Source organism: Phragmites australis, chromosome 10 (genome assembly GCF_958298935.1).
Source record: "Phragmites australis chromosome 10, lpPhrAust1.1, whole genome shotgun sequence".
Classification (NCBI taxonomy): domain Eukaryota; kingdom Viridiplantae; phylum Streptophyta; class Magnoliopsida; order Poales; family Poaceae; genus Phragmites; species Phragmites australis.
The window spans coordinates 32,150,771-32,167,565 of record NC_084930.1 but is presented as its reverse complement, the minus strand read 5'-3'; the positions used below and the strand labels follow the sequence as shown (position 1 = coordinate 32,167,565).

Below are 16,795 nucleotides of genomic sequence, written 5' to 3'. Positions count from 1 at the left end.
CCAGCCGTCACGAAAGATCTACTGGTGAGGAAAGTACTGCTTGGTAAATCCTTCCCTTCCGTTATTAGACACGTTTGGTGCATCGATAATAAATTAATCTGATCCCAAGAAAAAATATTAGCGGTAAAATATTGTGTGCCTAAAAGAAAATAAAAAAACAAAATATTGGTTGTTCAAGTTACAACTATAAACCAATGTTTCCTGACCATTGAGTATTCGCCTGGCAGACCTGCAACGAACCATTAGAAATTTAAAGCACTTTGTGAAAATATGTGTATGTCGGTGTGTGTTTTTATTCGAGAACGTGCTTGAGCACGTATTTTTAAATAAGAGGTATGTGGGTGTGATTCTGCAAGAGATAATGGTTCAAGCATCTGTGTAAACCCTTCGTAAACTTCGTTAGTGAAGTCATGATCTTCTACTTCTAAGCTTCGTTTCTTTGCTAATCCGGTCTGGTAAAGACAAAGGAATCAGACGTGCATCGCGGCTATATGAGAATACATACCTATATGTCCATTGTGATATTTGTACAGACATAGTCAATTTATGGAATGAAGGGCACAGATTAGATAACAAGCACCACATATAAAACATGGACAAATACATATATAATAGGAACACATCGATAACAGTTCATTGCAATGTTGATCTATCGCAACGAAATTATTCACTTCCAAGTACTAACACAGTACTAGCAACACTTAAGCCACATATATCGCCTTCAACGAGCTAGGTTGACATGCATCTTTGGACGATGTTGAACCACACACGAACTAGTGCATGTTGTTCATCCAGGCCGTCTGGCTCCCGGCCCCTGCCATTGCCGGAGCTGCAGTAGAAGCCCCCATCTGCTGATCACCAGCCCAGGCAGCAGCCTGGCTGCTGCTCGCCTCACCGGCGTGGTACAGGAAGGGCGACCGGACCTGGGCGTGGTTGTTCATGGCGGTGGCCTGGGTCGAATACTGACCGCCGGCGCGGTAGCTGCCGTTTGGGTTGTAGCCGGCGGCGGCGTAGGCGAGCGCCTCCCAGCCGGATGAGTTCTGCGCCCAGGGCTCGGCCTCGTAGATGCCGACGTCGTTGATGGTGTAGCGCTGCCTCCTGGCGGCGCTCTCCAGCCTGCGGAAATACTTCTCCGCGTGGATGGAGACCTGCAACGGCGTCCTGGATCTGACGCAGTGCGTGGAGATGTTCGTCCAGTCGCCGCGGCCGTACACGCGCAGACCGCGGATGAACAACCTGCAGTGAGACGATAGGGTCTTGTAGGAACCAATATTTCCCTAAAAATTGAATTCAGCTTTTGGCGATCCCTACTCTCAACTCTAAGATCAGTGACAGCAAAGACCAAATCTCCCCATCTCATGATAGTCATTACCCCACACCACACCCTTAATTGGTTATAGGTGTATCAATAATTCACATGAAAAATGTGCCAAGCATCTCCAAAATAGTGCAAAATAAGTAGAAAAAAAAAATCCGAACTCATGTTTATGTGAGTGAGAGAACGATTCAAGGATATCTAGCAAATCAAGAACCTGTGCTCCTCCGTCGTCCAAAACCTCCCCGTGTGCCACACCGGCTGAGGAGCGGGCTGCCACTCCGCCTCCTCCTCCTCCTCCTCCTCCCGCACCCCCAAGTTGTTGTTCACGAGGTCGCTGCCCACCGCCGGAGGCTGGTAGAAGGCGTCGCCGGTGCTGCTATTCTCTTGGCAATGCATCGTCTGCATCATCTCCACCACAAGATCAACGTACAAGTCGGTTACCTGATGCTTCGCCTTCCAAGGGAACCTTGTTTGGAGCACATCCACAATGTCGTAGTACTTATAGTTCGTGCCGTCGTCATAGCTGTTGTTATTGTTGTTGTGCCTAGCGATGAGTGATTTTGCTGTCTCGATCTCGGAGGGTTCCCACCCCCCATTGAACATAGAATCCATGTGACCTGCCATGGGGGTTGGGCTGAGTACTACACTACAGTTGTAGTATGAACTATGAACATGGTTGTTGGGATGAGAAGAATGGCGAGCAGAAGACAGGGTATTATAGGCCATGTAGTGGCGGATCTTTTTGTCCTGGTCCCGATTAGTTGAAAAAGTTAATAACAAGTCGAACTGTAAATATTTAATAATAACAAAGTCAAAGATATGTGGAATAATCATACAAAATCATATCTCCATGTCAAGATATCACAAGCATCACTCTCATTCTATAAGTCTAATATAGCACGCATCAATGACTCAGATCAATGAGCGTGGGATATCGATGGCATAGGACTCGCGAGATCACGGATCCACAATCGTATTAAAAATGACCTAAGCATGCATGCAGCCATGCACACATCAGCACGTGTTCAGTGTCACACGTGTGATCAACCGAAGGCAGCAACTGTTGCAGGCCTCAACATGCGCACTGTCAACTTGGCAGCGCAAACACAGTCCTCGCGCGCAGGCCTGCTAGATGATCGAACGCATGTACGTGCATTTACGTGTGCATGCATGCGTGGACTTGAGAGTAGAGGCAGACAACACCGGCGCAGCCTAGCTTTGCGTAGAGAGACATGCTAATGAGGTGTGTCAAGGGACGCGCACACGCCGGGGGTCACACGTGTGGACATGCATTGCCATACACGCAGAGACCTTGCATACCGCCATTGCCACCGTTCTCGAGCACACAGGATGGAACAACACCGGTGCCTGGTTTGTCTAATATATATCAGTTGACGGCATGCCTCATTGAAACTCACATGATATCTCTCTCTAACCGAATGCCTTGGTGTGTTACTACTTACTACTACATAAATGATCATGAACAGTTTGAATTATATATATATATATATATATAATTTTTTATTTGGGTCTGTCTCTTGGACTTCCTTTGCTTAGGTTCGGGCGCGGTAGTGGACAAACAGAGGGAAAGAAAGTATGGTGGGGGACAAATTTATTGTGAGCAAATAGAATTGCTTGACTTTTTCAATTAAGTTCAACTTCGAACTTACAGAAATTTTGTAAAAAAAACGTATACCCTTCCATTGAAGGGTGGTTTTTATTTTTAGGGTAGTTGAGTAGTTTTGATTAAGGTTTTATTAGTTTATTACTCTAAACTAAATCAATGATTTGCAGGATACTTCCTTCGTGGAATAAAATATTGGATCCTCGATTGATCGCCTCTTTCTTGTTGCTTCATAAGAGTGAATCAATATATATATGCATATCTTTTCTCGTGATATGGCATTCATTGGTTTAGTCCTACGTATATACTATGAGCGTGAGAGAAAGTAAACTTTTCTAGCTCGGTCCATGTATACTGGTCAAAGTTGTGTTCTAGATGATCCAAGAATGACTCGAAGTGCAAGTTTCCTCTCGAGACCTTCTCGGTGTACGCATAAAAGTTTATTTGGTGTGTATGTTCTGCATAAACTTTGACATATACTGAGTTGGAAACAAATGTTTCCATGAATGCATGTTGTGTCATGGAGACTCATGGCCGGCCAACAACAGTCCGCGAATAGATTTGTAATGCTCGTATAATTAGCTGACACAATTGAACGAGAAACAAGGTTAATCTAAGCAATTTACTGTCTTCAGTATTCACACATACATCTACAAGTATATTGTCCGCATTTCGTGAGCAACTTGATAAGCTATTGAGTGCAACAATTACATTCATCTGTCCCTGGAATATATCCTTGATACACTGAGAAATCTCCTAAAGATATATAGGAGCCAAACTAGCTAGTGTCCAGACTACACACAGACCTAGTTATTAGTCATAAAAAAGCTACTTCATTTAAAAAATACTTTTAATAGCTGAATGTGGATTAATAATATCTTCGTTTCAAAACCATACCAATTTTTCAGCGGTGTAGTTTTCATATAAACTAAAAGACCAAATTTATAAAATTACCTTTCTTAAATTGTTTATATATTTAGAACCTAGCATGCACCAGCTGACATGAAGTCAGGACGAACCTTGAGTGTGGCGCACGACCGAAAATAAATTTTATAGAACCTTGTTCTACGAAAGACTCTCTTCTCTGTGATGATATGTGTCCACTTTCTCTCTTCCTTTCGATCCACACTTCAGAACTCTCGCATGTGCAATTTGAATTGATCCGCGACCTTACCGATTTGGATGCGCGCAAGCCCTCTTCAATGCAAACCTACATTAGCGTCTGTGACATGAGGTATGCCCAATTGGTCGACTGCCTCTCCTTATTTACCTGATATTCATTAGTGTATGTGACCTCCTATCACATTGTAACACTTTGCCCCTCGTGTATGTGACCTTATATCGTATTCCAACACATATGCATCTTCTGCATGAGCTTGCACAACACGCCTATCACTTGTACGTCAATCCATCTGACACCTGACTAAAACCTTGATTTCATCTCGTTGAATACCAATCCCGCGTGTTGTTGTCGAATAATCATGCGCCAACTCACATCCTCCAGCGCCCACCTGCTCGCACACCATCGGCCTGTCTCCATGCCCACCTAGGCCTACCACACGGTCCACCTGCCTCTCCTTATTTACCTGATATTCATTAGCGTATGTGACCTCCTATCACACTGTAGCACTTTGCCCCTCGTGTCCGTGACCTTATGTCGTATTTCAACACATATGCATCTCGTACACGAGCTCGCAAAATACACCTGTCACTTGTACGTCAATCCATCTGACACCTGACTAAGACCTTGATTTCATCTCATCGAATACCGAACCCACGTGTTGTCATCAAATAACCATGCGCGCATCAGTGCGCTCAAGAGGAGGAGGATGAGAGGCTAGCCCGTCAGTTGTGCGCTGTGGAGGAGCAAGAAGTAGCTTCCCGTAAGTGTGCCTAGGAGGAGGAGGACGAGAGGGTGGCCCATCAGTGCGCTGCAGAGTAGGTCGAATGCCCAAACCATACTAGCATTCAGGAGTCGAACTTCGATGTCTTTGACATGCCAGTGATCCTGGAGCTTAGTCGACGCTGCGGTCGATCAGGTTTGGTCAGGTCCTCCGCTCCACCACCATCGCCCCCCACGTCCCTGCACATACAGATGCTATCAGCCGTTCGCACGGAGACGTGGTCCTCATCGCGGGAGAGGTAGAGAGATACTGGAGTAGCTCAACTCAATCGACTTTTCGGGGGGTGACTTGTGAGAACTATTATGTATATATGTGTGACATGAATTACTATGTATTAATGAAGATGCCTTTATTATTGATTTACATTACATATGTTTCATTGTATGCATGTATTGAGTGGAAGAGAGACAGAGAGATCGAGGACAGAGAGGGAGGACAGCGTCGGAGTAGAAGGGGGGAGGCACAACACTGCCGGCCGAAACTTTCAGCCGGCAATGATGCTTTGGGAATCACTACTGGCTGAAACCACCAGCCGGCAGTGATACCCAGGGCATCACTGTCGGTCCACGGAGCAGGTAGTTATAGTCCCTGACTATCATTACTCGTTACCCACTACCGACTCCAAAACCGGTAATGAAGGGGGTTTTGAAGCTGGCAATGAATGAGGTTTCTGTAGTAGTGATATTGCCTCCCAAACTGTTTTCTTGTCAAAAAAAAAAAAACAAGCTAGGTGTTATTCAGTCGTGTCATTCCCCTTATTTTTGTCGTGACTTACGTACGCGATGCACTGTGATGCAAACACGCTCAAATTAATGTGCATGGTCTCCTATGGCCATTACGAAGGAAAGAAACACTTCCAAAAAAAGGCAGGTATAGGTGGTCGCGTGGGAAGTAACTTTTATAGGATCGTATCTAGAAATATTCTCGTGAGACTCCATCTACACTATCCATCATGTGATCTAATGACTGGACTAATGCATCAAGGGATAAATTGGAAGGAAGTATAGATTATGGAGATGTTTACTTGTAACTGGTGTAATCTAGTTGGTCTAGGGCTGTAGGAGGCTACGGTGTAACATGTCAGAGAATCATAACATAAACAGTTAGGTGAAAGAGCAATGCTAATATGGCAACTTTTATATGTGACTCGGAAAGTAACAGTGGAATTCTCAGTATTAAGAAGTAGTCAATCAAGAGCGTAGATGTCAGATTAAGTTGGTTTTCTTATGACGCCCAACAGGGAGCGATTTTCTTTATGAAGTATGGTGATTCTGGTCTTATCTACTTATATGACGACGCAGGCTACCGTGCTGTTGAAGTAAGAAAGTATAAAAATCAAGATTTATAATGAAGTAACATGTCTCGGGGAGTTTTGCATATGTCAAGGCTAAAGAGAAATTTGATTTCGCTCGAAGAGACTGTGTTGATAGAAGAGAAAGATGCTCAATTGCAAGTAGAGTCATGGAGTTTGAAGTTGTAGGGATAACAATGTCTCTAAAAAGTGGCGAGTCTAAGTAAAACTCACTAGGTAGCTCTCGTTAAGTGGCAAAGGTGACAACTAAAGTCCGGTGTGTATGGAGGTTCATGCATGACGGCTTCAAGGTGGCTGATTATTAAAATGTGAAGTTTGTTAGATATGTGTCAAATAACTGTACGGAGTTGGTTATATATAGAACTTGGAGTTATATTAACGATACGTGGTGGAATCCTAGTGGGACTAATGTATTCAGGCCTCATCATAAATATGACTGGAGGGCCGCTGTTTGTAACAATAACGGCATAGCGATAAGTTCGTAAGAGGCGATAGTTCTGCTGGAACCCTGTGAAGCGGCTAATGTTGCTAATAGAGAGGAGCATCCGTAGTCATGCTCTAAGGATGTAGGTTTTGGTTGAAACTCGTTAATAAACATCGTGCATCTGGTGTCGTCTGTGATCGTATGTATCGTCTCGTTATATCGATCTGTTGCTTCTACTGATAGCTAATTTCCTAACATTCGCATATATATCTACAAGTATATTGCCTACATTTCCTCAGCAACTTAATAAGCTTTGGGGTGCAATAGTTGCGTTCATCTGTGCCTGGCATACACACAGACCTAGCTAGTGTTCAGACTACACACAGACCTAGCTATTCATGAAAACGCTACATAATTTTAAAGAAAAAAATACTTTTAATAGCTCAAGGTCGAGTAGTAGTCTGGGTGTTTCAAAAGCAGACCAATTTTTTAGCGGTTTAGTTTCAATATAAACTAAAATACCAAATTTATAAAATTACCTTTATTATTTTGTTTATTTATTTAGACCCTAGCATGCACCCGCTGACGTGAAGACTGTAAGAAACTTGGTGCAGCGCACGACCACCTAGGCATTGCCTTTTTGGGAAGTGTTTCTTTCCCGCATAACATCTATCTAGGAGATCATGCACATTAATTTGAGCGTGTTAGCATCACAGTGCATCGCGTTCGTAAGTCACGACAAAAATAGAGGGAATGATGCGTCTAAAACACGTCAGTTTTTGTTGTTGTTATTTTAACTAGAAAACAGTTTGGGAGGCCCGAGACTCGTACCTTTTTATTATACACGTCAGCTTGCCGCACCTCACTCATTGCTTCCTTCTTCATAAAATATGGGCTTCTCTTTCTTTCATCGTTGGCTTTAACCGAACTCACTTGTAGCTTGAAAACCCATCTCCAGCTAAAATTGAGGACGAAAAGAAGATACAACCCGAAAAATAAATGAGGAATTGTTTTAAAAAAAAGGTATAGAAACTCAATGCTTACCAAGGGGCAGCTCCTGAAACATGAACTATTGACTCCTAAGGAGGAAACGAGTAGCAATTCACTCCTCAAAAAACAAACTACTCTAGCGAAGAAAAAACTGGTTACCAACACTCATGTACTGGTAGAAAAAACAATGATTTGACTCCATGAAAATATGCAGGGGTAGCAACTGATCACTTCAAAGAGGGAGACAGCACAATAAAAAAATTGTAGCAACGCACTTCTTTGAGGAGAACAACTTAAGTTTAATGCTCATCTCGGGCTTGGGTGAGATGGCCGAAGGCCATTTTTATCATTTAGGCCACAGACACGACAGTAAAGTCGATCATGGGTTAAATCCGAATTAGGAGGTATTTATATCATTTAGGGGTTGAATGTGGGTGGTTATATTAGTTAATTTGGAGATACTGCGAAGTGATGTAGTTAATGTGAGTGGTTCTTTAATTTGAAGATGCCTGTGAAGGGACAATAACTAGCTAGTATGTGTGCTCTGTTTGTGTATAAACCATATATAACGTTATATTTGAAACATTTTATATTACATAAATTATCCAAAGTATATTTGGAGATACTGAGAATTTTTGGACATGCATGAAAGTAGTAATGAAGGTATGTAACATGTACTCGTTGATGACATCATGAAAGTAGTAATAAAGGCATTAGGGAGGAAGCGAGGAGGAGAACTTGGGCATGGCATGCGTCGTTGAGCGCTTGAAGTAGCTTTAGGTTTTAATGGAGGGGTAGTGGAGGTAGTGCTTAGAGCAATTGATCACAATTTGGCCCATGAAAACCTGGGGCAAATGAAGGTAATTTGTGCTACCTCTGTCTTGCGTCAAGCTATAATTGCCTTAAAATCACCCAAACTTTCCTAGATTCAGTTTTTTATTTTTCCTGTGATAAGTGCCATATTACGCGCATGGAATAAAAGCTTCTATATTTAGGTACCATATAAGGGCAACTAGTAGTGACTGACTGGATGTGTTTCACCTCTTAAAATGGTGACATTGTGTTTAGTTGCCACGGTTTGCAGGTCACGAAGATCCAACACTCGCCTTTCTTGAGGTGGAAAGCTATTTTGGTTCCATGTCGCCAAACAATCTTTTCAAAATGTGGCTGTACTTAAATGTCAACATATATTTTGCCACTATAGTGTTGATATAGTAAAAAAATCGCATTTTCACACAGATAGTTAACTATTCTTTTTGTTCAATAATTACTGATACTATTAATTGATTTTGGAATTTATTATTTCGTAAATATCACTTAAAAATCCTCCACTTGGCACTCCTCTAACTGACAACAAGTAAATACTATAAGCTCCGCAAATCCTCCCCTTCCATTAGCTGGTACTTGTCTCTCCAGAATTTACATGGCGCAGCCTGCAAAAATTAATCCGATCGATCCCAAGAATAATGCTACAGATATTGCGTGCTCAAAAGAACAATAGAGAACCAAAATATTGGTTGTTCAAGTGCCAGTCACAACTAAATTAGCCAATGCTTCCCGACATGCAACCAAACATTATAAATTTCAAGTATTTGTGCAACACTGCAATTAAATATGTCTAGGTGTGAATCTGCAAGGACAAAAGACCAAAAAATGTACAAGTTTTACGACTTCCCTTTTCTGGTTGGCACTCCTCTCAGGATCCAGGAATATGTCTGGCTATTGGGTTGGCAAACATTGCACGCACAGAACACATTTTCCTGATGGCCCTAGAGGGGGGCATCCATTAAAAATCTTGATCTTACTTCTATTTATTAGCTTCCTTCCTTTGGTAATCCGGTCCGATAACAAAGGAATCAAACATGCATCATAGTTAAACTTACGTGGACGCCGATGAGAATATATACATGCTAGCTATATGCCCATTGTAATGTTCATACAGACATAATCGATTAAAAAAACGAAGGTTACGAAAGCTAGCATCACAATATATAAACACAGGGACACATACATATATAATAGGAACACAACGATATATAACAGTCCATTGTAATGTTCATATAGCGCAACGAAATTATTCACTTCCCAGTACTAACACAGTATTACTAGTAACACTTAAGCTACGTCGCCTTCAACGAGCTATTAGGCTTGCCATGCATCTTTGAATGCTGAACCACGCACCAACTAGTACATGCTGTTCATCCACTGCTGGGGAAGAAAAGCTTCCTGCTGATCATCAGTCCAGGCCGTCTGGCTTCCTGCCCCCGCCATTGCCGGAGCTGCAGTAGAAGCCCCCATCTGCTGATCACCAGCCCAGGCGGCCGCCTGGCTGCTGCTCGCCTCACCGGCGCGGTACAGGAAGGGCGACCAGACCTGGGCGAGGTTGTTCATGACGGCGGCCTGGGTCGAAGCCTGGCCGCCGGCGCCGTAGCCGCCGTTCGGGTTGTAGCCGCCGCCGGCGTAGGCGAGAGCATGCCAGCCGGAGGCGTTCTGCGCCGCCCAGGGCTCGGCGTCGTAGAGGCCTACGTCGTTGATGCTGTAGCGCTGCTTCCCAGCGTTGCTCGCCTGCCTCCGGAAGTACTTCTGCGCGTGGCTGGAGACCTGCACCGGCGTCCTGGTTTTGACGAAGTACCTGGAGATGTTCTTCCAGTCGCCGCGGCCGTACACGCGCAGGCCGCGGAGGAACATCCTGCAGCGACGCAGGGGTTCATGAATCATGAAGAACTGCACATTAGTATTTTTCTTCTTAACTCTTGTTGAACAGATGAACAACTTATTCAATTAATTTGGGTATTTTTCATGTTATGTGATTGCTGGTTGTGGAGAGGAAGCATGTTCATCCAAGAAAAAGTTTGGCACTTAGGAAGTATCTTTTTTTATAAAAAACGAACGTGACATAATTAGGGAGGAACTAAGATTTTAGTGAATCTTCATACATATGTAGATGTAGATTCACTAAAATAAATAAATAGATAAATGTTTGCATGTAATGTATATGTATGCATGCATGTATATATATGTATGCATGCATGTATATGTATGCATGTATATATATAATTATTTGAATTCCACCTGTTTATTACTAATAATTAATTACTGAAAAACCATACTTATTTATTTGTTGATTCTATGGTATCACCATTTTTATAGCAAAAAGGTATGCATAAAATACGTTTCATATATAATAACAGTGATCATATTCATAACCATATAGACATGAACACGATGCTAACAGTCTGCTAATTCATTAGTGGCACGCCTTCTTGTTATCTCATGTCAACAATCAATAGGAAAAACCAAAACGTGACAGCACAACAAAAAAGGGGGGAAATTAAAGTTGACCATCAACCACTAAAATACATGTAGGATCGAACTAATATTTTCCCAGAAATGGGATCTTCAGGTCTCAAGCGTACTCTCAAGATCAGATAAAAAATTACTAAACCTCCCCATATCTCTTAATAATCGATACCTCACACCATATGCCTCATATATAAGTATACTAATTTTAGAGAACATGTGACATGCATCTCCAATTAAAAGAGGAAAGCAAGCAAAATCAGAACTTATGAATGTGTGTGAGAGAGATATAGAATGATTCAAGTATATCTGGCAAACAAATAGCCATACTTGTGCTCCTCCGTCGACCAAAACCTCCCTGAGGGCCTCTCCAGCTGACGAGGGGCCCGGTTCTCCGGCGCCTCATGCATTGTTTTCATGGCTCCCCTATCCATCGCCATAGAACCAAGCATCACCTCCATGTTGTCCATGGCTGGATCCTCCATCGGCATCCCGAAGTTGTCATTCACGTGGTCGCTGCTTGCCGGCGCCACAGGCCGGTAGAAGCCGTCGCCGGTGCCGCTCTTCTCTTGGCTCTGCATCATTTCCACCACGAGATCAACATACAAGTCGGTTACCTGATATTTCTCCTTCCTAGGGAACCGTGCTTGGAGCTGATCCACTATGTCATAGTGCTTCTTGTTCGTGTTGTCATCGTATCCGTTGTTGTTGTTGTTGTTGTTGTTGTTATGCCTAAGGATGAGTGATTTTACCATCATGATCTCGGAGGGGGTCCACTCTCCATTGAGTCTAGGATTCATGGGACCAGCCAGAGGGGTGAGAGTTGAGGGTCGAGTACTACACAACAATTGGTGGTATGAACTAGGAAGAGGGTGTTGGGATGGGGAGAATGGCGAGCACAAGCCAAGGTATTTATAGGCCCTGTGGGCATGTGGTGAATCTATTTTTCCCGGTTTTGATTAATTGAAGACTTTATAGCAAGTCAAGAAGTGAATATTTAATAATAAACTCAAAGATATGGAGTCATGAAAATTCATACATCCTTGTGCAGTATTTTAGTAGTTAAAGTGAAGGAGTGTCAATAAAATCGACGACTAAGATCAACGAGAGTATGATATCAATGGCCTAGCTAGGATTTCCCGTGATATCACAGATCTACGGTTTTGTTAAAATGACCCAAAATGATTTGATTAAGGAGACCCTAAACAGCACGTGCAAATGCCATTTGAACGCAGCCCGAGGCAGGGATTAACGAACTGCCAGCCTCGATATCTGGCCAGTATGTACGAGTGTAGCCCTTGAGGGTAAGCATGCAGTGCATGCACATCAGCACGTGTTCAGTCACACACGTGTGATCATCTGAAGGCAGCAATTGTTGCTTGCCTCGACATGCATATTGTCGTCAACTTGGCAGCGAGAAAACAATTCTTGCGCGCAGGCCTCCATGAACAAACACACGCGTACGTGTCCTTGTGTACGCATGCGTGGACTTGAGAGAGTACGTAGAGGACAACAACACCGGCGCAGCCCAGTTTTGGGTTGAGATTTTGGTCATGCTAATAAGGTGTGTCAAGGGACACGCGCACACGTACGTATTTAGTCACACGTGTGGACGTGCATGCATGGCCATGCATGCAGACTTGCAGAGGCCGATACCGCGGTTGCCGCCGTTCTCGAGTACACAGGATGGCAGAATACCAGTGCCTGGTTTGGCTAAGACAGTTGGCTCCATCGTCAGTAGTGTGGTTTCATGCATGCAATGCTTCATTGCAACTCGCATGATATCTCTCTAGCTCTAACCGAATGCCTTGGTTTATCACTACTACATAAATGATCGTGAACAGTCTGGATCGTGCATATATCTGCATATCTTTTCTCGCGATATGGCACTCAATAGTTTTGTCTGATGTAAATATATACGTACGATGAGTGTGAGAGTAAAATTGAGTGAAATTTTGACAACGGGTAGTTACATTTGTACATACGGTAGTCCAAGTATATCCCTGTTCAATGGATGGTTTGGTCTTTTTCACTACGTGAAAAATAGACAAAGTAGATATTACATAAGTGGCGGGTTATAATATGACACGTCATTTATGATAAAAGTGACGGGTTATAGTTGTAACCCGTCATTGGTAACGGGTGAAAACTTGACCCGTCACCAATGACGACTCTCACTCACAGATCATCGTAGGCCAGTCATTAGTGACGGATCAAATTTTGACCCGTCACCAATAACTAACTCATTGGTGACGGGTCTCATAGGACTGTCATAAGTGACGGGTTAAGTTATGACCCGTCACTAATAATGTTATTCAGAAATACAGAAAATGATCCAAACATTGAAAAAAAATTATTTTTATTTTATTTTTTCTCACTTCAAAAGTATTAGAATATGAACCATTGTACATTTATGTTCAAGTTTGATGTAAGGAGTAACGGTTATGGACACAAATGCTCATTTTGAAAACGGTGCAGAAACTTTTGGAGGTGAGAACTCAATCTTTCAAGCCGTTTTAGGCCTCGAAAAATACGCCGAACCCGACAAAGTCGGGGAGAAACGGATGTAACTTTTTTCTGTAGATGTCTGTAGAATAAAAAAAAAAGTCAAAATCGGAGTTCGTATGCAAAAATTATGGTCATTTAACCGAAGGCACTCCGAGTCAACTGATTTTTATGTCTATTGTAAAATTAACATTGGTGACGGGTTATAACTGTGACTCGTCACTTATGACCCTCGGTAAAATAGTTAAAATGATATTTAATCCGAGTCCCTTCAGGACGCACGCGAGGTTGAGGTGATTAGGTAGATACGCGCGCGAGGGGCTTTTGCGAGTTCGATTCCCACATAATGCACATTCTAAAATTAGCCTGAAAAATAGGTAGAGACAAGTGACGAGTGGTGATAGGCCTGAGTTGGATTGGCTTAGGTGAATTTTTTTTTGACTTTTTTTCTATCCAAAAAGCGCGAAAACCGTATATCAGTTATAAGTGACGGGTTAAAAAAAAGTCATAATCACCAATGACCTTAATAAGTGACGGGTCAAGTTTTGATCCATTACCAATAATTTTATTGGTGACGGGTCCTTACCCATCACTTATTACATATCATCAGTGACATGTACGGGGTGATGGGTCGGTCACCTACGACGGTTATGACCCGTCACCCTTGTCCATTTTTCACGTAGTGTTCTCTTTTCTCGAGAAGTCGTTCTAGGTGATCCATGACTTTTTTTTTAGCAAACTACGGTGGGAGTTTCCCCACTGAATTTTCTCATTGCTTAAAAAAGAAGAGTGCACAAACTCAGAGACGAAGATGGAAAAGAAAACAGGGGATGGGAGAAAAGAAAGCTATCTAATTACATCAACTAGCTGAGTGCACCAGTCAAGCATAGACGCGCATATGTTCACTAAGCATGGTTGCTGTCGCTGCTAGGGACATGACAATGTCATAGAAGATCTTCCGGTTCCGCCGTTTCCACACTATCCATAGAAGGAGCAGGAGGAGCGTGTTGTGCCACTTCGACAACCAGTGTCCAAAAGCAGCGACGACTGTGGAAGCAAGGTCATCAACAGAGCTCGGGATGGCGGTGTTGGGAAGAAGGCGAGCCCACCAGTCCTGGATATGGGGGCAGGCGACAATTCGACAAAGAGATGGTCAATCGTCTTCGGAGCCAATGCACAGAAAGGGCAGTTAATTAGGACTCTGGAGTATACCAAGACCATGCAAGAAAGCTCGCGTGCAGGTATTGCCGTGTCTTAGAATGCAGAAGAAAACTTGGACCTTCTTCGGCGCGAAGTTGTCCCAATTGTAGGCCTGCAGTCGCACGTCCTGCCTGGGTGGACAGATCTTTTTGTACGCGGCAGCGGAGCTGAATCGAGGCGAGGCTGCGCCCCACAGCCACTGCACGTCTGCGCGATCCTCGAGCATCGCCGTGGACATGTTGTCGCGCAGTAGTGTTAGCTCCTCGATCCACGGCAACAGCTGAGAGGCGAGGTCGGAGCTGCAAGTTTAACTGGCCATTGGCGAGGACGTCGCGAACTGAGACGTTCCTGTCAATGCAGTGCGAGAAGGCCGGAGGCAGAGCCTGATGCAGAGGGCCAAAAGAGGTCCAATCATCATGATAAAATGATGTGGAGATCCCATTGCCAACATCAACAGAGGTGATGGCTTGGTAGAGAGGCATAAGCCGGGCAAAGGTGTTCCAGGCATTGGTGTGCGACGGCGCCGGGTCAAAGCCCCGCTGTAGCGGTTGGTACTGCTGCATGACCCAACGAGTACATGGTGTGTCCTCTCCCGAGAGTAGCTTATGCAGAAACTTTAGGAGCAGGGCACAAGGGAAAGGATAGGGTTCAAACAGAGAATAAATTAAGGTGTTTAAAATTAATTGATTCTAAAAACTTTATAGGATAAATTTATATTAATTTCTATCTAAATATACTCTAAATTTACATAGTGCATCTACCGTTCAAAGGTTTGTAACCTATAATCAAATAAAAAACTACTCCATGAAGGTAAACATGTAAAGATAGATTAAAAAAGTAAATGAGAAAACATAAAGAAGGTAGAGAGAGCAAACTCAGCATATGAGATTTTTATTTCGTGGTATCAATAGCATAAACAACACCTCTAATCAATGTTTGAGCAACCACCTAGGCTATAGCTCACAGACGACACTCGATCACAGCCCTTGATCCACCTAAGCCTCAAGTAGGTTAATCCACCAAACCGCTAAGACAAGATCTCACCATAAGCCTCTCTTTCGGTCACTAGCCGTCGTCTTCACTTCAGAGTTTAATCCACCAAGGCAAGGGTCTCCACGTCCCCGTACAAGAGTCTTGCCACTGCTCCACACCAAGTCAAAGGGTCAACAAGTATGAGCCACGAAGGCTCTCAGTGCCGGCGAGTCACCATGACTCCAAGGTCCCGGTGTATCATTTGGTACAAGATAGGAACACTCATTGATCCTCTCTCTAGGCAGCAATACATAGCAACAACTCTCTTAGGCTTATTAGCACTAATAACTCTCTAATCATATGCTTAATTATCTTGGATAATTTTTTTAGCACTTTGATGGCTTGGATGTCTTCTCAAGTATATATGAGCTTCTCTGGACTCCAGCACATTAACACCCCTTCAAATGGCTAAGTGAGGAGATATTTATAGCCTCAACCCCGACAATTAGTCGTTATCCAATGACTCAACTTTTCTGCATATGCCAGACAATTCTATGTAAACAACATTGTATTAACCGGATCGTCCGGTGTGTACATTCTCCACGAACTAGTTGTTGCAACCCCACTCGCAGAACATGTGAACACCGGATGCTCTGGCGTGTTCACCAACTTTACCGTCGGACCATCCGGCGTGTACACTCAATCTGACTGAGCCATGTCTTCACTGTTCATTATCCGACGTGTAGATCTTCAGAGCACCGGACCATCCGACGTGTACAACCATGTCAAACCTTCTTTGGAAAAATCATTCCGGTGCAACCATTCGGCGTATACAATACCGAGCATCGGACCATCCTGTGTGTTCAAACACTTAAACCTTCTTCTAAAAGAACACTCCGGCGTTGCCAACTTCCCATCACCGAACCATACGATGAGTTCAACACCTTAAGTCTCCCTTTTGAACAAATGCTCCGGCGTGTACAAATGCTACAGCGCCGAAGTCACTTTGAACAAATGCGGGTTTTGGACAATTGATGACAAACGATTAAGGTCAACCTCAAATAGGGTGTCCAACTCGTGTTGAGAGAAGCTGCTCTCTGAACTAGTAGGACTTATAGCTCTGTCAAAGTTTGTAGCAGCTCACACATCTGAGAAGAACAACTCAAGTTTGATGCTCAAATGGCTAGCATCAATGGTGGATCTTTAGGGGGGCGGGGCGGGGTCTCAAGCCCCACTACATGGTTAG

At 43.5% G+C, this 16,795-nt stretch overlaps 2 protein-coding genes across 2 annotated transcripts; both read right to left on the bottom strand.

Annotated features, from left to right (window-relative positions):
• Positions 1-773: 773 nt before the first annotated feature.
• Positions 774-1,942, bottom strand: LOC133930253 (uncharacterized). The gene is made up of 2 exons (XM_062376902.1): positions 1,533-1,942; positions 774-1,236 (listed from the first exon to the last, which is right to left on the bottom strand). Exons 1-2 carry the CDS (start codon positions 1,940-1,942, stop codon positions 774-776), a joined length of 873 nt encoding a protein of 290 aa, XP_062232886.1.
• Positions 1,943-9,756: 7,814 nt separating this feature from the next.
• LOC133930252 (uncharacterized) lies at positions 9,757-11,672 on the bottom strand. Its single transcript, XM_062376901.1, has 2 exons — positions 11,203-11,672; positions 9,757-10,261 (listed from the first exon to the last, which is right to left on the bottom strand). Exons 1-2 carry the CDS (start codon positions 11,670-11,672, stop codon positions 9,757-9,759), a joined length of 975 nt encoding a protein of 324 aa, XP_062232885.1.
• Positions 11,673-16,795: the final 5,123 nt, after the last annotated feature.

What these genes read in the sequence shown, in the direction of transcription:
- LOC133930252 (XM_062376901.1), bottom strand. Translation starts at nt 11,672, where the DNA reads ATGAATCCTAGACTCAATGGAGAGTGGACCCCCTCCGAGATCATGATG. An exon ending in TGGTCGACGGAGGAGCACAA is followed by an intron (nt 10,262 to 11,202) that starts GTATGGCTATTT and finishes GCGTCGCTGCAG; the next exon opens with GATGTTCCTCCGCGGCCTGC.
- LOC133930253 (XM_062376902.1), bottom strand. Translation starts at nt 1,942, where the DNA reads ATGGCAGGTCACATGGATTCTATGTTCAATGGGGGGTGGGAACCCTCC. An exon ending in TGGACGACGGAGGAGCACAG is followed by an intron (nt 1,237 to 1,532) that starts GTTCTTGATTTG and finishes GTCTCACTGCAG; the next exon opens with GTTGTTCATCCGCGGTCTGC.